At 49.8% G+C, this 22,917-nt stretch overlaps 12 protein-coding genes across 12 annotated transcripts; 8 read left to right on the forward strand and 4 right to left on the reverse strand.

The window, feature by feature from the left end:
• Nucleotides 1-128: 128 nt before the first annotated feature.
• MRS44_008387 (uncharacterized protein) lies at nt 129-1,325 on the forward strand (the record flags this gene model as incomplete). Its single annotated transcript, XM_046275846.2, has 1 exon — nt 129-1,325. One exon carries the CDS (start codon nt 129-131, stop codon nt 1,323-1,325), a length of 1,197 nt encoding a protein of 398 aa, XP_046133586.1.
• Nucleotides 1,326-2,737: 1,412 nt separating this feature from the next.
• Nucleotides 2,738-4,343, forward strand: MRS44_008388 (uncharacterized protein; the record flags this gene model as incomplete). Its single annotated transcript, XM_065620892.1, has 3 exons — nt 2,738-3,046; nt 3,096-3,524; nt 3,570-4,343. 3 exons carry the CDS (start codon nt 2,738-2,740, stop codon nt 4,341-4,343), a joined length of 1,512 nt encoding a protein of 503 aa, XP_065476964.1.
• A 107-nt stretch (nt 4,344-4,450) lies between these two features.
• On the forward strand, nt 4,451-5,326 carry MRS44_008389 (uncharacterized protein; the record flags this gene model as incomplete). Its single annotated transcript, XM_065620893.1, has 1 exon — nt 4,451-5,326. The coding sequence occupies one exon, from the start codon at nt 4,451-4,453 to the stop codon at nt 5,324-5,326; it is 876 nt and encodes a 291-aa protein (XP_065476965.1).
• Nucleotides 5,327-5,526: 200 nt separating this feature from the next.
• Nucleotides 5,527-6,819, reverse strand: MRS44_008390 (uncharacterized protein; the record flags this gene model as incomplete). Its single annotated transcript, XM_065620894.1, has 3 exons — nt 5,527-6,017; nt 6,104-6,696; nt 6,758-6,819. The coding sequence occupies 3 exons, from the start codon at nt 6,817-6,819 to the stop codon at nt 5,527-5,529; spliced, it is 1,146 nt and encodes a 381-aa protein (XP_065476966.1).
• A 166-nt stretch (nt 6,820-6,985) lies between these two features.
• On the forward strand, nt 6,986-8,066 carry MRS44_008391 (uncharacterized protein; the record flags this gene model as incomplete). Its single annotated transcript, XM_065620895.1, has 2 exons — nt 6,986-7,057; nt 7,434-8,066. 2 exons carry the CDS (start codon nt 6,986-6,988, stop codon nt 8,064-8,066), a joined length of 705 nt encoding a protein of 234 aa, XP_065476967.1.
• A 54-nt stretch (nt 8,067-8,120) lies between these two features.
• MRS44_008392 (uncharacterized protein) lies at nt 8,121-9,181 on the reverse strand (the record flags this gene model as incomplete). The annotated part of the gene is made up of 2 exons (XM_046283487.2): nt 8,121-8,594; nt 8,651-9,181. The coding sequence occupies 2 exons, from the start codon at nt 9,179-9,181 to the stop codon at nt 8,121-8,123; spliced, it is 1,005 nt and encodes a 334-aa protein (XP_046133583.2).
• Nucleotides 9,182-11,496: 2,315 nt separating this feature from the next.
• Nucleotides 11,497-12,109, forward strand: MRS44_008393 (uncharacterized protein; the record flags this gene model as incomplete). The annotated part of the gene is made up of 2 exons (XM_046270832.2): nt 11,497-12,049; nt 12,096-12,109. The coding sequence occupies 2 exons, from the start codon at nt 11,497-11,499 to the stop codon at nt 12,107-12,109; spliced, it is 567 nt and encodes a 188-aa protein (XP_046133582.2).
• A 1,496-nt stretch (nt 12,110-13,605) lies between these two features.
• Nucleotides 13,606-14,562, forward strand: MRS44_008394 (uncharacterized protein; the record flags this gene model as incomplete). Its single annotated transcript, XM_046284005.2, has 1 exon — nt 13,606-14,562. The coding sequence occupies one exon, from the start codon at nt 13,606-13,608 to the stop codon at nt 14,560-14,562; it is 957 nt and encodes a 318-aa protein (XP_046133581.2).
• A 349-nt stretch (nt 14,563-14,911) lies between these two features.
• On the forward strand, nt 14,912-16,439 carry MRS44_008395 (uncharacterized protein; the record flags this gene model as incomplete). The annotated part of the gene is made up of 4 exons (XM_065620896.1): nt 14,912-15,267; nt 15,322-15,534; nt 15,599-15,768; nt 16,123-16,439. 4 exons carry the CDS (start codon nt 14,912-14,914, stop codon nt 16,437-16,439), a joined length of 1,056 nt encoding a protein of 351 aa, XP_065476968.1.
• Nucleotides 16,440-16,487: 48 nt separating this feature from the next.
• Nucleotides 16,488-18,170, reverse strand: MRS44_008396 (uncharacterized protein; the record flags this gene model as incomplete). The annotated part of the gene is made up of 1 exon (XM_046275843.2): nt 16,488-18,170. The coding sequence occupies one exon, from the start codon at nt 18,168-18,170 to the stop codon at nt 16,488-16,490; it is 1,683 nt and encodes a 560-aa protein (XP_046133579.1).
• A 1,126-nt stretch (nt 18,171-19,296) lies between these two features.
• On the reverse strand, nt 19,297-20,070 carry MRS44_008397 (uncharacterized protein; the record flags this gene model as incomplete). Its single annotated transcript, XM_046281023.1, has 1 exon — nt 19,297-20,070. The coding sequence occupies one exon, from the start codon at nt 20,068-20,070 to the stop codon at nt 19,297-19,299; it is 774 nt and encodes a 257-aa protein (XP_046133578.1).
• A 1,719-nt stretch (nt 20,071-21,789) lies between these two features.
• MRS44_008398 (uncharacterized protein) lies at nt 21,790-22,895 on the forward strand (the record flags this gene model as incomplete). The annotated part of the gene is made up of 2 exons (XM_046283486.2): nt 21,790-21,968; nt 22,022-22,895. 2 exons carry the CDS (start codon nt 21,790-21,792, stop codon nt 22,893-22,895), a joined length of 1,053 nt encoding a protein of 350 aa, XP_046133577.2.
• Between the last annotated feature and the right edge of the window lie 22 nt (nt 22,896-22,917).

The raw sequence follows: 22,917 nt of genomic DNA on the forward strand, positions 1-22,917 counted from the left end.
CCAAGTAAATATATTCGCGTTGGGAATCATTGCAGCGCCCGTTCGATGCTCTTTCTCTCGCGGTCTTCTTAAGACCGTCAAACCATGAACCCTAGCCCAAAAGAACCACATCAGCCGGCGGATGCACAATGAACACAAGCCCGGGTTTTGTTTTCTTCTTCCTACTCACCACTTTCACTACCGTTATTGCCATCCTAGCTTCGGACACTACGAGTGGTGCCTCTTTCGCAGCCACGTCTACCTTGGATGCATCCCCAAATGCGACTCCCACCCCAACGCCCGAAGTGGCCGAGAGGTGCCGCGATCAGCGTGTCTCCTCTATTCGAGCTATTCGAATGATCCTTATTATCGCCGTGGTCTCAGCCCTTCATATGCCCGGGTCTCTAGTCTGCCAGAAGCGGTCCCGGTTCTACAGACTGGCACCAGAAATTGGCCTCCTTGACCTCATCCCCACTCTCATTGCACTCGCTCAAAGCGCCATAATATATAAAAGGTCCCCGAGGGAAGCATTTACGGCGGTACTCATTTGTCGGCACTACACTTCCAAAGAGGATCCATGGTGGGAGAAGCCTGAATACAGGGACAATGAGGGGGCTACGCCAACAGGCACATCTGGTGGAGGTCAGTCTTTGCAAGAGGTTCTAGATCACTTGCAAACCTTTGGACCAGCTCGAATTCTGTACGTTGCACTGGCCGTTACAGCAGTTGTGGAAGCCTTCACCACCAAAACATCACTGGACCTTACCCTGCTAGTGATATTGTACGCGATTCCGCTCTTCGCGCTCGAGCTCATCTCCCTTGCGGCACTGCGCTTGAATCCACCGCGTTCGATCTTGGAAAGAAGCCAGGAAATAATATCTTACGCCAGGTTGATTGATGAGATTCAACAATCGATACCCGCCGTGGACCAGGGACTTGTCAGACAGCGATTCTATCGCGCCATCTATGTCGTGATCTTTGTCGTACTAGGGATACCTGCAGCCCTCAGCTTGTTCTATCCCTTTTCCGTCCCCGGATTCATCTTCCTGACGTTTTCCGAGTGGCACAGCGCCAATGGAAAATGGTACATTTCATGGCTGACTTGGATAGGATGGTTGGTATGCCTAGTTGCTGTCATTCTCTCGCTTTGGATCGTTGCTTGGCTGCCGGCCTGGATCATGGCAAGGCCTTTCCCAGGACTATGTACACGATATTGCGAAAAGCGAGACCATCTCGTGGCCTCTTTGCTGGATCTTGTTTTCAGTGACAGGCCTTCACATGTTTTTCTTGCTGACCTTTATACGGTACTCAAGATCATAGTCATGGTGAGGCGCTTTGCTCTCTAGGGTATAGATTATATATTATTCTCATGTCATGTCGCTTTCAAGTCTAGATAAGTCGAATCTTGTGGGCACTGGCTTCTTATTACTGTTAATCTCTCCCTTGAAATCCCTTATTCACAGCTACGTTTGCATAATTCCGAGACTGATCTAATCACTTGCAGCTCCTCCCCACAGCTGATTGCTTGTTAATTCATGGTTTGATAATGTGCACTAGCTTTCCATATTTTTATTTGATGACCGTGTTAATTTCATGGTGAAACCTCAGACCTACTTCCTAGGAACAAGCATTCTTCAGTATTGTCCATGGAAGGTGATGCCTGTAATTCCTCCCCTGGTCGGTGACCTAGCAATAAGGTTAATCTATAACGGCTGCACGAAACGCTGGTGTGTCGGCAAATCCATAAACATCACTCGTCACCGTTACTAGTATGCCCCATACGCGCTCTTGGCTTGCCGCTTTTCTTAACAGCATGTGGAGCATCCAACTTAACCATAACTTCGATAAACTGTTAAGAGGGTAATCATACCCGCCAGGTACAGGGTGGGAAGCATCAAACAGGAGGAATACCGCGGAAACGCCCTTGCTGCTCATCTCTGCTAGCGCTTGGCAGGCAAGGCTAGCCTCTTGGGGTAGCGTCTGTGCTCTGTCGCGTCGATCATTTGTTGCTTCTTTTCAATTCCTCAAACGTCATCACCAAGACGAAGCTTACCGACTCTGGCAGCATGCGCCGCTTGCCAATCAATCGCCAAGCGCATTATCATTAAGGAGTCTTTTGAGTACGGTAGGCCAAGGGAGTCCAAGGGAGTCCAAGAAATGAGCCAAGTGTGTCCTCTCCTTCTGTCGTTGGCTCAACTGGATGACCCCTTGCCAGCCACAAAGGTCCCGTCGTACTCTAAACCAATCACTTCCGTCTTGCTGCGCCTCCAGACCAAGGAACAATTGTCTGAGACGCGCAACCTACGACGTCCCGCATCACCCGATGGTTCTCGGCTCGAGATTGCCGGGTGGTCGGGCGAGAGGAGACGCAGCAGGACAGGGTCCAATACGAGAATGTTGGCTCTTGAGTCGAAGGATTCATCCTTCATGAGCTCTTTCCCCAGCCAACAACGACCACGTGCTGGGTACAAGAGTAGGACATAGATTACCGAGCGCTCCTTCAATGGGATACGAGCCTGAGTGACATTAGGCTGCCTCGGTTTCTTATGCATGTTGGCTATTGGCCTGTTGGCCTGCTGCCAAATAATTGGTACTGACAAGAGTGGGCATCTGAAAATCATGCAATCTCGATGAGGCTGTGCTATTCGCTCAAACCTGAGCCTGATTTCGATGCATACGTGGTTTTCTCACTTGCATTCATTTCATTGTTTTCTCCCGCGTTGATGGAGTAGCCTCGTCGACCACCCCCGTCACAAAAATGCGGACATCAGTCCTCAGAGCCGTTGACCCTCTTGTTGCATTATCGGCCGCTGCGTTGGCTTCTTCGATAATAAAAGAGCATCTATCTTCGCGACGTCCGGAGCTGTTTTCCGAGCTGCTTTGCTGGGCAACGCTCCCAGTTCTGATCAGGCACACCCAACACGCGCCCCCTGCAAAAGGCTCCGCGTCCACTCCTTTTGGTGATTTGGGAGCTCAGACGGCTTCATCAGGTCTGCAATGGACTGTTGCTGCTGGAATAGCAGGGGCTTCTTTTTACAGGGCAGAGTGTAGCTCCCTAACCTTTTTTGTAAGAAGGACCCTGCGCAATCATGTTTCCACTCACTGACAAGATGCAGCCAGCCCTAACGCCACTGCTTTTCATAATCCAGAAGTATCTCGGATGCAAGCCTCCCAATTTGCCAACATCTCACTTTGGGGACCTCTCTCTGATCAATTCAGGATGGGGTATGGCACTAGTTGCTTCCGTTGGCACACTCTCCTTGTCGAATGGTGACCTCTTCAGGTCATTGTTGTCCAGCATTCTCGTAGCTGCCCTTCTCATTTTCTACGGCGCTCTTGCAGCTAGACCTAAAGATGGCCCTTACCATCTTCCGCTTGTTGATATTGAAGCATCGATAATTAGAGTTTCAACACGGGTGGTTGCTCTCTTGGTGGTGGGTCTTGGGATCCAGTCCTTTGCATTGGGTCTCCTTACAAGTTCTGTTTTCTCCGTCCTTTTCCTGGGACTTTCCAAAGTTTCATCATGGTTCTTTATTATTCAGCTTGTTAGTATTGCCCCTGTTAAAGTACCTGTAACCTCTTCCTGACAGCTTCAGGCACAAAACACCTCGTGGCTGATGGCCACCACTATAGGGACTTTTGCTATCGCAGCCACGAGCAACCCTTTTCGAGAATCATCAGAGATGCGAGCTCTATTCCATGTTATGGTGTCATTGCTTGCGCTTTGCCAAACAATTCACTTGGTTCCTGGGCAACTGAAGGGCAAATCAATTCTCTGGGGCTTTTTCCTCACCTCTCTTCTTCCGTACCTTTCCAATGTTTGGGCGATTCGAAATGCACAGCCCACTTTACTGGATAGCTCCGGGGCATCATCAGTGCACCCAGTTGAAGCTTTAGTTCATCACGCAACGGCTAGCTTTGAAGATCTTCTCCGAAACCAATCGAAAAGCTATGAAGCTGCCAGCGACGAATATCGACGACGATACTACCAAGAGCCGCCACCAGGCTTCGAAGCTTGGTTCAAGTTTGCAGAGTCAAATCAATCACCTATTATTGATGAATACGACATGATCTACGATATGGTCTCTCCGTTTTGGAAACTGAGTGGTCAGGAGGTTCTCAATTTGATGGCAAAGGTGAAGGGAACACCACGGAGCGAAGTTTGGCTCTGCGATTTCTCAGGAAAAGAAGCTAAGACCAAGTGCCAACACCCTTATCGGACTTTCGATAGACACTACAGCCTTCTGTTCGACACCCTCTTGGGGGAGCTTCCCGGAGAGCTTCCAGACGTCAAGTTTCTAATCAACCACTTTGACGAACCGAGGGTTCTGATCCCCCCAACCCAACAGCAAAGTTTAGTTTGACCGACATGTCGAAGAGGCCGACCTGGGAAAGGCTCAGCATTTCTTGTGTCCATTCACAGAAAAAAACTGGCAGCTCTTACCCCGAGCCTGCGGTAGAAACATTCAACATGCCGTTCGTCAAAAACCACTTCTCGGCGAAGGACCTATGCCAACACCCCGAATACAAAAATATGCACGGCTTTCTCATGAGCCCTAAAACGTTTCACCTCGTTGAGGGATTGGTGCCGATATTGTCGACAGGTGCTCCTTCAACAATGGGCGACATTCTCTTTCCTAGTCCAGCATACATCGAAAAAGAGTTCCAATACGACGTCTTGGCCGATGTAAAATGGGGGTGTAAGTGGAACAACTTGTACTGGGCCGGCTCAACAACAGGCGGATTTGTCTTCGATGACGAATGGCGACACCATCAGCGGCAGAGATTTGTGGCCTTGGCTCAGAACCTGGAGCAGAAGGCGCATTCTTATCTAAGACAAAAGAACGGCATGCTTGGACGTGTATACTCGACTTTCCTCAACAGTCGGTTATTTGACGTTGCCTTCACCAGGATCTTCCAATGTGAAAGACAGTACTGCAGAGACCAGAGCACCTATTTCAACACCAAGTCTTGGGCAGACAAGGACGAGGCACTTCGATCACGGCTGGTGTTCGACACGGACGGAAACGGAATAAGCGGGCGTTACTACAAGCTCCTGGCGTCAAACTCAGTACCGTTAAAGCAGACAATCTTCCGCGAATGGCACGACGAACGCTTGATGCCCTGGGTTCACTACGTGCCCGTTAGTCAAAGTCTCGAGGAGCTTCCGGAGCTTGTCTCTTATCTCACTTCAACGGAAGCGGGACAAAGAATAGCCAAGGCTATTGCTGAGCAAGGTAGAGACTGGTTTTCAAGATCTCTGAGGCAGGTCGACATGACCGTCTATACCTACAGGTTACTATTGGAACTAGCTAGGTTGCAGGATCCGAAAAGACTGGCGAGTTGAAAGATAATGAAAGATACTTAATAAAACAATTGCATGCAGAATTTGTGTTTGCTTGAGAGATTGCGCGAGGGCATACAGTCAAACCTAGCACAAATTCCGAAAGTGAGTTGACCAGCCATGTATCTTCCCGTATTTACGAATATTTCATCTGACTAACTCGATCCACCGTTCCCATATTCGCCCCGGCTCCCTGCTTCCTTTCATGCCGTTTGGCTCACGTATCGCATCATGTCAAACGACCCAGGCGTCTCAAGCCACGAGGCCAGGCTTTCCCCAATGACCAAATAGGCCTCCTCCTCTGAATTGAGCGGGTACGAGAAGGGTCCCGAGGCAGCGGCGGCGTGTGGATCATTCAACATCAACCGCCACACGTGGGGATTGTACGTGCTGACCAAGTTATACAGGTCTGTGATTTGAGCCTTGATCATTTCAACGCAGCGCGCCATCTCTTCGGCCCCGGCCCTGAGTATTTCAGGGCGCGACTGAACTGTGCCTCCCACGAGTTGCTCGCGGATAAGTCCTATGATCTCCTCGGGGACCGAACCTTGCAAGGCTCTGGTTGTGTTAAGTACCGCCAGCAGATCGAGCAGGATTTGAACTTTGATGATTGTCAAAGCTACAATGGGACTTATTTCAGACCGGCGTTCAGATGCCCAGTTTCCAGGTGGCTCGAGTGCGTCGGCACCCTCGACTTTGCAGAAGGGCAGCTCAATATCCCAACCGTAATGAGTCCAGTCATCCCATTCAAAATGGACCGGGTTTCCAGTTGTTGCACACCACTTAATAAGTCATACGCCTCTTGATCTTTATTGAGACGGATGAAGAGTGCAGGAACGACTAATCGGACGTCCTTGCGATCTCCACGGTTGAGCCAAAATATATCCAGGAGCTGATCTAGAGCAGTCTGCACGGCATCGACGAGTCCACTAGCACCGCCAAAGCAGAGAAGCAGCGTCTTCGCCAGTTGATAGCGCGCGAGTGTGTATGGCTCAGTCAGGGGGATAGCCCCGAAGTAACCGATGCCCTCCACAAAGAGATCGTCGGGGACGGATCCGTCGTCTACCAAGTCACACAAAGTCTTTCCCTCCTTCTCCAAAATTGCACGGGCTTCCTTCGACTTCGAACACCCTGCCTCGTGAAGACTTCGGTTGATATCTTTGATGGTCTCCCACAGTAGTAGACCACTTGGCAGCCTGAGCAGCGGAGGAGGTCTTCTTTCTTGCCGCAGACGCCACAAGCGCGGGGCAACAGCTTGCAAGGATCTGATGAGGACATGTTGAGTGGGAATCGATGAAGGAAGGAGGGAGAGAGGAAAATGGGGAAGAATGGTGGTACAGGGAGGTAGCTGATGTTCGCGATGAGATAGATGTCTGGGCAAGTTCACTCCACAGGACAAGACGAGTACTTAAACCAGTGTTGGCCAAGGCTCACCCACTCAGAACGGTGGGGATGTGCGGGGTGTACGACTGGAGATGATGGGAGCCGATAAACATGAGTATTTCTCCGTCTGTACTGATACGGGCTCTCGGTATGATCCATTGATCCCATGATGGGGCCGTCGATGCCGGTCAAGTCACGTTGTCGGCCCGACAATGCTTCCTAAACTTGTGCGTCACACCCTCCTTTGGCGAGAGGTCCTATCCTAGCACCAGCTTTCAAATGCCCAAGAAAGACAAGCCTATTCTTCGACCAGATCCTGCAGACCCTGCGCGCGAGCCAGATCTCCCCGCAGTAATCATACGATATCCTTTTAGGGCTACAATCCGAATCCCCTTACTAGCCAGTCCGACAGGGCCACTTCGACGATGCTAAGCGCATCATCCTACGCCTTGTGTCTCACGACTAGGGCTCTGCCAGTATAAACGATGGATAATTCTTTATGACCTATGTCGCATTGAGATCGACTCGGTTAGCTACACGGCCTAGAGTATCTGTCGAAACGCCCTTCTGGGCTACTCGGTGTGGTTCTACGAGTGTACCGACCTCGTCACCGACAACTGCTCGCCACTCGATTCCATCGTCCAGAAATCATTACGTTGTAATTCTAAAGGAATACTGTATCTTGATACGAGTAGACTTGGCTAACAACGAAAGCTACATTATACAGAAATCCCCAGTTTCCAAAGCAACCCCTGAACTCTCTTGTCAAAGAGACCAGTTATTCGACGCCCAGTTTCTCATTCTGACTCTGGTCAAAGATGGTAACCTCCGTCTTGGCAAAATCCCTTGTGCTGACGCGTCTCTCAAAGAGAGTATCCAGCTCCGAGATCGCTCGCCCCTTTGTTTCTGGCAGGCGGAAAAAGGTCCAGGCGAGAACTACAGCGCAAGGACCCGCCCAGATGAAGCCTCCCTTGCCACGGAGATTCCATGCCCCTGGGTTGAGGATGGGCGCATTCAGAAAATTGGCCCCAATGCTGATGATGTTGTACGAGTTGCGGGCCAAGACCGCAGTCTTGATGCGCAGGCGTGTGCTCGGAATCTCTGCTACGAGGCAGTAGCAGACTGGGCCAACGGTGAGATCATACGTGACGACGAAGACCATCATCAAGGCACCCGAAGCCCAGCCAATGGCATCTATGCGGGCCGGGATGCCCATGAAGCCCACAGCCAGAAGGACAGTGAGCATAACGCTGAGACCGACGAGATGGAGTCTTCGGCGCCCCACGTGAGGGAGGAGAAACCAGGCGCCTATGGTGCCGGCCAGCGCAAGGGCTTGGGTGCCAATACCAAAGTCGAATGATCTGGCTGGATTAAAGCCAGCCTGCTGGAGGAAGTAAATCACATTTCCACCGAATCAGATGCCGCATAGAACTTGGGCAGCCCAGACCATGCACGCGATTTCAGTGCGGCGGAGGTTTGTGCCCCTGAAGCAGTCCAAGTATGAGACGCCCTCAACCGACTCCTTCTCCATTTGGTCTGTGTAGACAAGCATGGCCACTGTGTTGTTGATGTCGTCCTCGGATCGTCCGCTGGCTAGCTGCCTCAGAGCTTTCCTAGCATCGTCGAGGCGGCCCTTGCGGACGAGCCAGGTGGGACTCTCAGGGGCAAGAAGAACGCCAATGATGATGGGAGGTGGGAACGCCCACTGGATGGCGTAGGGAATCCGCCACGCCCAATTATCGTGGCGGTCAATGAGCCCACGCAACACACCTGAGCTGAGGAGCTGGCCCATCACCCAGCACATGTTGACGTAGGTGGTGAGGACCGGCCGCAATGGAATAGGGGTCACATCAGCCGCATAAGTGGTCGTTAATGTCTGGAAAGCTCCCTGCGTTTGTCAAAGTCAGCTCGATGCCTCTTTATGAAAGAGGCGTATGATCATACCCATGGAACACCACACAAAACGCCAGCCACAAAAAGCATGGCAGTATGTGAGGCAAAGAAAAAGATGAAGATGAAGCCGATAAGCAGTAGAAGGGACCCCAAGATTGTCTTTTTGTAGCCATATCTCTCGGCTATGACGCCAGCAGCCATCAGTCCCAGAATCTGGCCAACTTGGACGCCAGTCTTGAGACCTGACATCCACGATGCGGTGATTTGATAATCCCCGTTCTCAAGGCGTTCGCCGAATCTTTCTCGGAACTGTGGAAGGGAGAAGAAGGCATCTACTAGAGCAGTATCGTAGCCTTCCATGATCAGGCAAAGCGATACAATCATGCTGAAGGCGATGGCCTTGGGGTAAGCTTTGATGGCTGCCCTGATGGACATCTCCTTCTCGTGCAGGGCCGCCTCCTCGGCTGCCCTGAGCATGTCGTCGACTGGGGACAGGCCAACAGCAACGCCTGGATTTGCAGGGTTATTCCAGGCGGCGTTGTCGCCCTCATGGTGATTGGAGTTTTCTTTGGACTCGTCCATGACAGTGATGAATGAAGTACGTTGAGCTAGGAAGGATGAATTGAATTCTAGTGTAAGCGATTAAGTGATGATAGTCTCCTCCAACACTTCATCTCGTCCCCAAGTTCCCATTTTATAACAAGAGTCCCACGATCTCGTGTGAAGCGCCCAGACTCTCTCACTCCACAGCGACCCCGGATCGGCAAGTGTGGAGGTAAACGTGGAGTGATCCAATCTGGAGTCCATATCGGGCCGGCAACAGAGATTCTTGACTCGATTTCTTGTCGAGTCTCATGAAAGCACCAGCAAAGGGGTTTGGCTCATAACACCATGTAGGAAGTTGTGAGAAGCAGGCCTGGTCGAAGAATTATCGGACCGACAATACCGTGTTGTCCCTCTTCAATCTACTCTCCTGTGGCCAGGGCAGACTTTGGAGCCAGGGTAGTATGCCTCTTTTTTTCTGAAAATGAGGGCATCGCCAAATGCCGTGGTTTCAACAGCGCACAGCCGAGCCCCTTGAGCGGGACTGCTCTAGCCAACCGCAGCTCGTTTCTGCTCAACAGCTGGCATCTAGCGTCAAAGGTTAATTCAGGCAGTGGGGAATAGTGTCGTGTCAAAACTACGCCCCGTGGGGATAATAGCGAGAAGTTTAAGTGAGTGGTCCCCGTTGACAGACTGGCAGTGGGTAAATTGTTGGCGTGTCTTAGCGGTTTACTATTCCGCGGTTTGGCAAGAGCGGCTACTCGTTTTTGGAATGACTCCTTTAATTAACCTATGGGCTAACCTGCTTCACTTGACACATCACATTGAAGTGTCACAAGACCCGTTTTCGGCTTTGATCGGAGCCTCTTCAACCATGGGATCGTACCAATTCGCGAGCCGCCCTGTTGCTAACCCACAAGCAATCGTGGTAGGAGAGAAGTATCGGTTCACTGTCCTGTCCGAGGCTTGATCAGCTACGAATCGTCCTCCGATGGACATTTTGAGGGCAGAGACGACTCAACCTTACGCTCAACGACCATCCGGCCGACGGGCTGCATGTATTCGAAGATGAATACAAGGAGATGGCGGCAGTTCTAGGCCACGATACTAACGCAGAAACCCATTTCATTCCGCCCAGATGATCCAGAGTACATGACTGCCTATCTCGGCCTTCTCCACCGAGGCCTTGAGAAGGACGGGTGTGACTTTTGGTCGATCAACTGGCAACAAGGCCAACACTCCCGTAACGGCATCGATCCCTTGTGGTTACTGAAGCATTCCCATTTCCTGGACGGGTAATAAATATATTAGCTCCGTTCTCTCTGATGCAGTTCGATTTCTCTTTGCTCGCTGCTCCGTCCTTCTACTTATCAGCAGAGAAGGCCCTTTTTCTTGCCGCAGATGCCACAAGCACGGGGTAATAGATTGTAAGCATATGGTGAGAATATGGTGAATGGTGATTGATGAAGGAAAGAGGGGAAGAGGAAAGGGAGGAAAAATGGTGGCTCAGGGAGGTGGTGGATGTTAGTGACGAGACAAGGAAGCGAGGTCACGTGTTGAGTTGGGAGAAAGGCGTGCTAGGCCATTATTAATCTGCGATGAGGACAAGAAGCCATCAGCCACAATAGCAAAAACACAGTCATTAATACATAACCGTATCAAAACCCAATACCGTATAACACCGTAGTGCTAGGCCATTTTGGGCCATAGGATAATTTCTTTATATAGAAAAAAGGGTTAATAGTTGATTATTAAACTCCTTTCTATTCTATCCCATGCTATGTGCCGTTGTAAAAGGGAATAGGAATGATCTGGCCATTAGTAGGACCATTGGTATCGAATGATCGATCACAGGGACTGAACTCCCTGTTGCAACGGTTATCTATGCATTGAAGGGGCCGGTCACGGGCATTGACAAAAAAGGCAACATAATAACCTTGAACATGATAAACGATGGATTGAACCAAATAGGACAACAGAAGCGCCTCAAACCAAAGTTAAACCAGCTTGTTGGGTTGACGGGCCGATAGCATTCCTCCATGGCGAGACTGACCATGCTGTGCGCCGATTTGTGGATGTTCTTCTTGCGCGGTGTGGCATCATACGATGCAAACTTGAGTTTCTTCCACCTTCGGCCCTGGCCATTTCGAGACGCCTCGTCACGCCAACAACTATCTCGTCAATTTCAGACGTCTTTGAGCCCGGGAGAATCGAATTTTCCAAAGGTTGGCGCTATTGTGGGTGGTCCGACTTTCAAGACCATCACCAGGCTTGAGGAGATATATAAAGGCGTCACGGAACCGTTAGAAACTGGCTCTCTATCCCAATATTCATCCACAAAACAAACACTTACAATGGATCTTATGAATCTCAAACTTGTTTTCTTATTTCTCTTCGTGACGCTTCTGAAAGATGTCATTGCGTACCCAATTTACCAGACCAACGGCGACCTAGACCCCTCCTTTGAGACGGATATACGTGATACCCATCTCATCTACGACTACGATGCAAGAGACTCTGAAGGAAACCCAGAGAAGTGGCGTTATGAAATCTGGTTCTTTTCTGAAGACCGCGTTGTCTATGCCATCCACGGCGGCCCCATGGCCGGCCGCAAAAACTACCAAACCGCCTCCTTCCAATGCGTGCGACCTGGTGAGGTCTGGCAGATCAACTGGCTCGAGGAAACCGGCACTATTGTTTCCCTAGTCTATGATATTAAGGGCAAGACGATTAGCGGCATATTGGGCTTCTCTCAGGGACACTGGGATAATGCCGAATCTGCGCGCGGCGATAAGAGGAACCCTGAGGACTTTGCACGCTGGAGGACATTGGCAAAGATTGGAATCCAGACGGACAGGTTTATGTTGACGGAGAAGGCCAACATTTTGGAGCAGTTTAAGGGCCAGGGTGAGTTGGAACCTATTGACCCAAAGGGACCAACCTTTTTAAATAGAGCCGTCGAGGTAGTGTTGTTGGGGGAGAAGCCTTTTCCTTTGTGCAGAGAAATTCTTTGTACATACAAAAAGGCTAGAGACTCGGGGGAGCCTCAAACTTGCAATCACCTTCGTCTGCTATCAGCAGTAGAAAAGAGCCGCCTCGAGGTTTTTCTTTGGGATAGTTCTTACTCATTATAAATTGATCATTTACGCTCAGTATTTTATATTGTTTCGCAAGAGAGCGAGAAATTCATTAGATCAAGTTCCCGAGTCCCCTCTCAAGGAGTGGATATCTCTCACCCACCTGTGTGTGAATGTGTGCGCGTGTGTTTGCTGTTCCCTAGCAAAGTACTGCATTACGGATGGCGCGCACATCTGGGATTCATAGGCTATTACAGTCGCATGAATTTAGATCTACGCATTTCTCACGCCCATCTCGCATAACTAGAGGCGATGAGCTCTTTTTTTAACCCTCCCCCCTAGAGTCACAGAGTGTCAGGCAAAGTGACAAAGAAGATGGTTCTTATCACAATGGCGAAAGGCCTACTTCCACAGTGGCGACGTTGAGCAACTAATGTTGCTTTGGAGCACAATCATGGGGTGAAGGGCAATTTTATTAAGATACAACCTACCTCTCGATCGGATACTGTCCTTTCTTTGTTCCCGCACCCAGGACCAAGTCTTCCCGAGATAAGTTAGTATTATTCTTCCTAATTTATTAGAGAAACAGAACACACCCAACCACAGCCAGAGGAAAACGCCTTTGTAACTTTTTTAGGGAGGTTTTAGAAGAGATCCCACACACTTCTCAGTGAGGTAAATACAAGATAAAATAGTAAGTGCAATTAATCAATTAATAGCAATGAAGATTTGGTCTAAGAAAGAGCCCAAAAGCTGCTCCTTTCCTGTTAACCGTGACGAAGGTAATGATAATAATCAAAGGCGAGCCCACCTTTAACTCTTTTCTATATATAAGAAATTACTTAATAGCCCAAAACAGCCTAGCACGCTTTTCCCCTAACTTATTATAAATACCTTTAATTAATATTATTATATTTAAAAAATATTTTAAATAACTTTTAAAATTTAAAAAATAAAAAATAAAAACTTTTTAATATAGAAATTAACACCTTATAATATCTTATAATTTTATAGCTAACCTAGCTTATTACTAGCTCGCCTGGGATAATAGCCCTATATAAGCTTATAGGTAATGTTTTTTTTTAGCTTAACCTAACTTTCTAATTATTTCTCCGCGGGGCCGAGGAAAGCCGCGTTACACACGTCGTCCGATGTTAGTCTATATTTGCTTTTTCTCATTAGCTTCTCGGCGCCGAACTGCCTCGAGAGTCTAATTCCCCGTCCCGAGTATTCCGGGAGCGGTTTGTCATTCTTTTCAACAGATGTAGCCTGCCTGGCCATCAAGTAGGTCATCTCAGTTTCCTCCACCTGTCGAGATTTCACGGCCACGCCCATCGTTCATATACACGTTATTACACGTTGATTCTTGCATACCTGATCGATAAGATGCCAATTCCATTGCGTACCTTGGCATACGCTGCTGCGACAAGTACTGCTATCATACTGCTGTTTCTTGGCGCATACATGCACGCCCTGCCTGATCGAGGCAGCCTTGACTACGATGTCGACGCCAATTTCGACCTTCCTATCCCGCCGACCAGTCTCCCCTACTCAAAGATAAACAATATCATCTGCATGGTTCTGATGACGGCGACGGGACTCTTGGCTGTCCTCCTCGGAGCGAGGGATGCCCGAAAGCAGCGCACCCTCTTGCCCCTGGTCCTACCGCTAAGCGGCGCCATGATTGCCTTCCCGGAGACCTTCATCGACGTCATGGGTTGTATATACTACCCATGGACAGCTGATAATGCTTCCTTCCACCTTGTTGGTCGCGAAATGCCGCCGTGGATTCCCATTTGGTTCGGATACGGCGCATTGATGCAAATGAATCTAGCCCTCCTCGTCAACAAGACTGCGACCAAGAATCTGTGGTGGTTTCTAGGGTTTATGATGCTGTCTGATCTCGTTATCGAGGAGATCCTCCTGCCGATGGGCGTCTACCACTACTACGGAAACCAGCCCCTGATTATTCTGAACATGTTCCCATGGTGGTGGATGGCGCCTAGCTCTATCGGCGTCTTCCTCGCGACGGCCCTGGCATATCGCTACCGGTCTGTCCTTGTCGGCTGGAAAGTCTTGGGCGTTATGCTTTTAACTCCTATGTCGGTAGGCGCTATATACGGATTTATTTGTTTTCCAGTGTGGGTTGCTATTAACGGAGACTGGGGCTGGCTCGTTACCCAATTGCTTGGACTTTTAACAATGGCTCTGGGGTTTGCTGCCTTTTGTATTATCCTTGAAATGGTTCTTGGAAGAAACCCTTTTGAGATAAACGGGAAGGTAGATGATGTCGATGAGGCTTTTGATCCTCGTCAAAACGAGGGTTTTCGAGACGAGGTGTAAACAATCTCCTGGACAATGTGACCACCTGGTGCAATGCTGAGGGTTTGTGATATCTTGGCGGTGCGTTGGGTAGTTATAGAATAGTACTATGTATTATTAGAAGAGAGGAGTAGTGTGTTTTAGGCTCAGTTTAGCCTTTGAGGCGGAAATAAAACGCACTCCGTTCCGGATGGAATAAATCGTCATGGCACTCGGCAGGGTGTATCCGAAGTGGGTGATTTGGTAGTGGGGAAGCTCGTATTCAAACTCACCGCCAGGGCATGATCGGCGTCACTATAAGTAGCCTTGGACAACATTTCCTCTGGCATCTGGGCTTCTCCCTCTTTTCCTCGCATCACTGATAAACACAATGAATGTGAAAGTATTGGCCGCGTTGCTGCTCTGCAGCGCCTGCGCAGCAACCAAAGACGCGCAGTACCCAATGCTTTACGGCTCCGGATGGGCCGGGCCAGTTCGGTACGCGGACAAGTTCAACATATCGAGTAATTCCACCGGTTTCACCATGGTCGAGGCTACCCTTGTTATGCCACATCTATCGATACCCAAGAAACCGCGTGAGAATGTAGAACAATACACAGCGTCCTACTGGATCGGACTTGACGGTGTTCTATCAACGCCTACACAGGTTCGAGGACTCTGGCAGGCCGGCGTTATCATGTCGGTGTGGACTAACGGGACGACCGAGTACACGGGATTCCATGAATGGTAGGGTTTGACTCGGTAACATCCCCCGGAACTTGACTAACCGGTTCGTTGTAGGATCCCAGACGACCCGTTGAGTGTCAGCAAAGCCCAGCTCGCCATCTCAGAAGGTGATCATATTCATGTGCTTGTGGAAACGACCAACAACGGTTATCATGGCACCACCACCTTGACCAACCTCAACACCGGCAAGACTTACAAACATAGTCAAGACGCCCCTACCACGTGGCGCGGCCCAACTTGGCCATCCCAGGGAGCCTCAGCAGAGTGGTGAGTGGAACATTAACCCGTGTCAACTCGGGGCGGGCTCGGAGCTGACTTGTGGTCATCAAAGGATTGTCGAGGCTGGCACGTATCTCAATGGACCGCAGTACATACTGCCGGACTGGGGCACTGCTTCATTTCTGGGTGCACGCGCTTGTTATGATGGCGGTGAATGTGCGGTCGCTGGGGATGGCGCCGCGGATCAGGGGCTCATGGCGGCTATCTTGTGGAACGACACCAGTACATTGTATACGCGATCGCACGTCAAAGGCGATCATGTATTGATTAAATACGTTGAGGAGCCGTTCAAGGGTGATGCGTGATAAATAAGCTAGCTATTCAGTTATTTATACCTTAACTACCTATAGTAAACGTCGTCTCGAGTCACGGGTCGTCATAACGCGGTTCCTCTAGCTCAGGCACCGGACGATCCCGTACTTACATACCATGAATATCAGGGCCTCTAGGGAGCATGAGCCTCTGGTCCAGCCCATGTAATCGAGACATTCTCTCCTAGACGGTCTTCTGGCTCAATTAACCCATCAAGGGCCGGGCTTTAACTATAACAAAGAACACATTACCAACACATCATAGCATCATATCCCAATGCTAACACAGTGGGTGATCAGTTGTCAACCGTCTCTAGTGTACGGGCTTGGTTCACTCCAAGCGTTTCACGATACGTCGATGCATTCACAGGACTTGTCAACGACGTCGACCGTGAGCTCGAGATCTTCTGGCCTTTGGGCAATATCCCTGTTGTTGCCTCTGAGGGAGCCATCATCCCTCTTGATGCTGCCGCGGCTCCCGAGTATGGCGGCTGCAACCCCGTCGCGTATAATGCCATACCAGCACCAAGTGCTAAGAGAGGTTTCTTTACGATGCTAATACCTTTAAGTATTAGATTATGAAGATAGAGAAATTTAAGGCGGGTAATAAATATATCAGCTCCGTTCTCTCTAATACAGTTTGATTTCTCTCTGCTCGCTGCTCCGTCCTTCTACCGCCTCGCCTCTCATAACTCCATACACAAAACATTCGCCAGCAAAGGTAAAGCATTCGTCGTCAACTCCTCCGTCTCGACGACTTAAAACAACAGGAAACCTGCTTCCGCCAAGAACCCACACCTCTTGTCCTGGTTGAATGTTCCGCGGACCTAGCCCGAAACGCCCTGACTCGGTGATGAACACGGCCTGCGGACGAACCATGTTCTTCATCCAATCATCTATGCCATCCCCATGGTTTGGGTCTTGAGGGACCAACTTGCCAGTAATGAGACCCAGAAATGCACTCATCCAGTTGTCTGGAAGTTGTCCAGGGTATTGCTCCTGGAACTGAGTGATTACCCTCCCCCATCTACCACCACTGGTGAGGAACAGAGACCCAGCTGATCCGTAATCCTCCACACACGTGCCTTTGGAACGGTCTTCGACCACACAAATCCGGTCAAGCTGCAAGCCGTGCAAGTAGAGGATCTGATCATCCTTGACCTTCAAGCCTTGGCCGACGCCTCGCAATCCTCTATCCGCGGTATAGCCAAGCCCATGCCATCGTCGATGATGGTCCCAAAAGTTCACCGTGCTTCGTCTTGAGTCATCACGAACCCCATGCCAATCCACAGCCCAAGACGCGAGGCCAGGTATTTCAGACACTTCGCCTCCTCGTCCGATCAATGGCTGTAGATCGGTTGATAGACGGATGAGATCAGCCGTGACCCTCTGATACAAGGTTCTGACATCGATTTTGTAATTGCAGGTTTTCACCGTAGGCAGTGAAGTGTCACGCCGAAAACCAACAAGTCCATAGACCTTGTCCCTTGGATCCGTAGCTTGACGGAATCTCCAGCGCCACAGAACTTGAAAGAGAGACTCTCTGCTTGTGAATTGAAGTCCCCGCATCGCACTTTGGAGGTCGATAGTTCCGCCATGGGCCCAGAACTCTCCTGGGATTTGCCGGGAGGGATTGTCAAAGAAGCTATCTGCCGCCCTACGCATTAGGTCCCATGAGATATCACACGGGCCCCAATACACTGTCGCGGAAGATGGGAGGATAGCTTCTTGGACCGTCCATATCCGACCCCACCATGGCAGGTTGATGAGAATTTTGAGTGCTTTGGCAGCATAATCTCTAGCCGAATCATCATCCATCCAGTCAGGTTTTCCTCGCGACCCAGCGAACCAACACAAAGTGTCCACAGCGGCTCTAGCATGGAACACATCGACATCTCCCAGGGCCCCCAGCCAGATGGCGCATTGCTGACATTGGCTATAGATTCGGTGCATCATGCTGACCTGCCAGGTCTTTTCCACATCATCAGCCTGATTGATGCATAGCGCGTCGACCCAAAGATATCTCGGCTCATGAGTCATACGCAGCCTCTTCAATGCGTCAAAGAGGTTTTTGGCAACGGGAACTGGCGTCTCGTCAAGCCAAACAGTGACTTTTGTTACTTCGTTTTCATCGCCCCAGGTATAAGACAGAGTCTCATATGGGTGTTCCAGTTCGTCCAATGTCGCCACGTGAAACTTGCAGTGTATCGACGAACCTGGATTCCCAGGCTGAACTTCCAAGATTCTGATTTCAGCTCGACCTTCGTTCAAGTTTGGGAAGATAAGGTCGCTGGGAGGAATCTTAACCGCCATGGTGGATATGAATAGTGAGAAAATAGAAGAAAGTTGGTGTAGGTAAAGAAGAACCAGTTTGAGATCCAGCTACGTTTAAGAAGGAAAGATATTACTATTTCAGGTTATCTTTACTACTACACTGCCCCAATCCTGTCAGACTGAAGCTGTCGGGAACGTGTGGCGCAGTAACTCAGACGCCCTTATGATTGGATGGTTTTTACGGGTGGATCAGCACAAGCGTCAGCCAGCGGGATTCACGTGACGTGTGGCTTTTCAAGTTGGTGAGCACCTCGACACAATGGGTCCTTGCAACGTCAAGGGACGCATATGTGGACGTTATCCAAGCTCTGGAGCCGGCGATCCTTGGCAATGCATCGATCCTTGTCTCGGTATAGGTCAGGCGCCCGCAAGGCACAACTCAGCTACGAGCAATTACTGTGAACAGCATAGAGGGCCAGTTACCAGCCCTGACCTTCTCCCACATTTATCTACCTGAATTGAACATTTCTTGCCCATCTTCCGATTTCTGTCCGTTTTGAAAAGTTGTCTTGATGAAATCCCACCCTACACTTCCTCCCCGTTTGACTGTAGTCTAAGCCCTTGAAAGTAGCTTACTCCGCCAACTCTTCTTGACCTTATTTGGAAACATCACCTTGAACGGCTCAGTAAACACTGCCTCAACACCCTCGCCTGTCTTCGCCGAGCATTCCATGTACATGGCAGCCTCAATCTTTTGAGCAAATGCTTTGCCCTATAGCGTTCAATCAGCAATGGTCCAGCTGGTTTGAGCTGTGAGCAGTCTGATGGATGATGATCATACTGAGGGGTATTTCTTCTCGACAAAAGTTCTTGGGCGACTAGTTAGTTGGTGTCTTGTGAGCTAAAAGTTGCGATGGAAAACTGACAACAGGGCTGACTACTGTCACCTTTTTGCAAACGAAGATGGTCCCACGCTTGACCTTGTCTGGTTTTATCGGAGGATCTCCGCCTAGATGAATAAATGTCGACAGGGGTGGCTCGGGTTGGTCTGCTAGCCCGGCGTTTTCGACACTCGCTTGGCCTAGATTGCTGCCAGAAGCGGGGTTTTCCCCCACCGACTCAATAGAATGCTGCTTTTCTTGTTGGTCGTCTTTCTCGCTCGTCATCAAGGAACTGAGAGGCTTTGATGCGATGTTTGATTGAGCGACTTTCGCCTCGGGTTGTCTGATTTGTTGGGAATCATGGTCGTTCGGCTGTTTTCTGAGCTCACTTGAATAGACCGAGTCTCTGAGCCCTCCCAAAGATCCTCTCCAACGACTGTATCAGCGTACGAGGTCATCTCATCGAGATATCTCTCCAACATCATGAACCGACCACCGAGGTCCAAACTCTCCACGCCCTGTTCATCGCCTTCCAATTTCTGCAGGGTCTCGATCCCTTTCAACAGGTGGACCGCAATCTCTCTCGCCTCCACCATGCCTTCCTTGATCACAGTCGTGTCATCCTTGACAGCTTTCGTGAGGGAGACTGAGATCATCCCCAGCGTTAGACCCAACGCGTTGCGATGAGTCTCGAGGGATACCTGCAGCTTGGTGACATCCTCCCTGCCGCGTAGAGCCCATTTGGCAGCACCCTTCTTGCCCGAGGCCATGTACTTGTCGACAAGGCCCTGAACCTGGAGGACCACGGCATCACAATTTTGCAAGATAGCGCGAATTTGTGGCTGGAGCTCTACCGGGATAGACGATGCAGACGAGTTATCGCAGTCGCGCTGAAGCGTTAAAGCAATCGTGCGCAGCTCAACCAACTCTCGTGTGATGGTGGCGAAGTCTTCGGCAGCCTCTTTGTAGCCCTGGATGAAGTTGCCGATGGCCAGACCGGCACCGGCTAGGTTGCCGAGAAGGGCCACGCATCCCGCCGTGACGGAGAGCGGATCCATTGATGTGTGAGGGGGCTGTGAGCTCTTTTTTGAGATAAGAGCTCTTCGGATGGTGAGTTTCGTGTTTGGTTGTACAGTTGAGATGGAGAAGGTTGAAGAGGCTGTTTGCGTGGTGGCAGTTAGCCCAACGAGGCTGTGTCCAAGGCTTTCACGCTGCCAAGATCCAGAACTGGAACGAGGCTTGAACAAACAGCCACCATCCCCAAACTGGTCAATATACTTCATAAGCATGCATATCAGACAAGTTGGTTTCTTCATGGAAGAAGGCCTGGGACTGAGCTGCAGCATCTCTGTTGTTCCGCTCAGCTTGATGGAGATGGATTTCCCGCCTATCTCGCTGGCAATGAAGTCGTTGAATTCTCAATTTTGAATGACCTCTCCGTCGTACACAGGATCAAAGAACACGCTGATAAACACATGAATTCGTTGAATTTTGGCCTTTGATAGTTCTTGGCCACTATTTTGTTACAAATGATCCTCGAGTCAGGATGAGGGTCAAGACAATGCCTATTATGCCTTGCGATAGGACAGGCAGCCAGCTCAGAAGAAGCTGAGCTAAGTCCGTGCTGACTTTATTTCCCCTCTCTTAAGGCTATCGCGGCGTCATTTGTAGTATTTATAGACTCTATTAATTCGTTGCTGTGTTATTCAAACTTGGGTATAAGCTATAGTTATCGTACTGCAGTGTTACGTTTATTAAATAGCCTTGCTGTCACCCTAAAGCTTTGTAACTACGTGACCGTATCAATGCAGCAAGCGGGTTAAAAATCCCCTATATGATTATATTTAACTTAATCCACTGCTTATAGAAACCATTAGAAGGAGTTAGGCTATCTAAGTTTCAAAAGAGATGTGACCTCTCTCAGTTACCCGTGGTAAAACAATGGCTCTAGGCAAACCAACCTAGTCATACGTTTATGATACAGTCACAAAAAAAGAGACAAATTCAAGATGACACATATTTCTGTCAAGAAATAGAAATGAGTTTGGCAGACTCGATTTTCGTCTCCGAGTGATGTCATTTGGACATTTTATTCTTCCTACCTGGGCACATCCTTTAGCCCTGAAGAGTTGCATCAAGGGAATGGAACTCAAAGTATTAACTAAACAACCTTGACCGCACTCATTGCCAAACGCGGAATAGAGAATGATATCATTTAACTCTATCCTGCAGAATGTATCGAGGAGTCTTCTGACTAATAATGGGGGTCCAAGCGTGTTGGGAACAAAGAAATTTTATCCCACCGGCTCCCACTTTAGAGCTGGACATCTCCGGCTTAGCAATGGCCAGCCTTTCCCGACACGTAAACAAGGTCTAAGCTTTTGTCGAGAAAAGTGTTTTCATTGGACACCTCGTATACACCTTGTCGTTTCCGAGGTGTCGTACGTCTTGCAAGCCCTGATATACTTTTTCCAGTGGGATGGCCGTCATCTCGGCACTTTGTCGGAAACGCTGGGCACGTCAATGTCGTGACTGCGCCTTGTTACCCAAGATTTGCATTGTGTAATCAAATCGAGCTAGCTTTGGGAGGTGGGAGCCGAGATCCACGAACTCAATTGAAATCGTGTGTGAGCTTGACACATAATGAAGCCTTCATGTCGTGATGCGAGATATTTAAGGAGCATTTGAACCTCATCTTCTCAGACCTGTACCTTCACTCACAGTAACAACCTCCCTTTCCTTGCCTATTCATATCAAAACGATTCAATTCGATCAAGATGAGACTGTCTCCCTCACTCCTCCTGCTGTCTGCATCGGCGGCGACAGCGTTCCCAAGCAGATACTCCAACTCCGGCTCCCACTGCGCCAGCATTTCCGGGGACAAGACCATCAACAGCTTCCAGCTGTACCCCGAGAATGCTGCTTTTGACGAGAGTCGCTGCTCCGTCTACTTCAGGTCAGCTCATTCTTTTTCTATCTTATCTGTCATATTCTAACGAGCCTCTCCAGCTCTGTCTACAACGCCACGGTAGCAGTCTGGGATCCCTATGTCAACGCCGTTATCGATTCGATCAAATTCAAGGGCCTTAGCGGAGATCCTATTCTCCACGCCAGCGGCGTCAAGGTCGATCCCCTCGGCAGGCTCTCCGTCGTCATTGACGCCGGAGCCGCTTTCGATACTGAAGGCCAGGACATTTCGGGCGACAACTTCCTCGTCAAGTATGATCTCAAGACACGTCGCGAGCTCTGGCGCCGAAACTTGACAGCTATCACCAACGGAGTGTACTCGGGCTACCAGGACATTGAGCACGACGAGCACGGCAACACTTTCGTCATCGGAACCTTTCCGAGCAGCATCATCCGGGTCAGCGCCGACAACAAACAGGCCAGTGCATGGTATCTTGCGACTCCACCGGATCATACCAAGCACGGATTCACGGGCGCCGTCTCAGTTGGGGACTCTCTGATTGTTCCTGATAACGTCGACGGCCAGTTGTACAAGTTCAACAAGCGCGACAAGCAAGGAAAGCCTTCCAAGATTTCGCTGAGCTCTGGGAAAACCCCAATTGGTCAAGGCCTTGATGGAGCGATTCTTCCTCCCTTGTACCATGGCACTGTCCTCCTGGTCTCTGACAACACCAACGGCACCATCGTCCTGCACTCTGCTGATGGAAAGTGGAACAAGGCTCGGAATGTGGGCAGTATTGCGAACAAGTATCTCGCTGCTGGAGGTTCTACCGTTGCAAGCTTGCAGATTGGGTCGAGCATTTACTCGGTGACTGAGTATTTTGGCGATGCCAAGGTCAAGGGCACGCTGGCTGGAAACCGCACCCAGTTTCCTCTGCATGACATCACCAAGCAGATTGCTGATTTGCTGAACTAAGATCTGTACGGAGGAGTAGGTT

The sequence above is a fragment of the Fusarium solani genome (assembly GCF_023522795.1).
Source record: "Fusarium solani strain SB1 chromosome Unknown bctg00000004, whole genome shotgun sequence".
Classification (NCBI taxonomy): Eukaryota; Fungi; Ascomycota; class Sordariomycetes; order Hypocreales; family Nectriaceae; genus Fusarium; species Fusarium solani.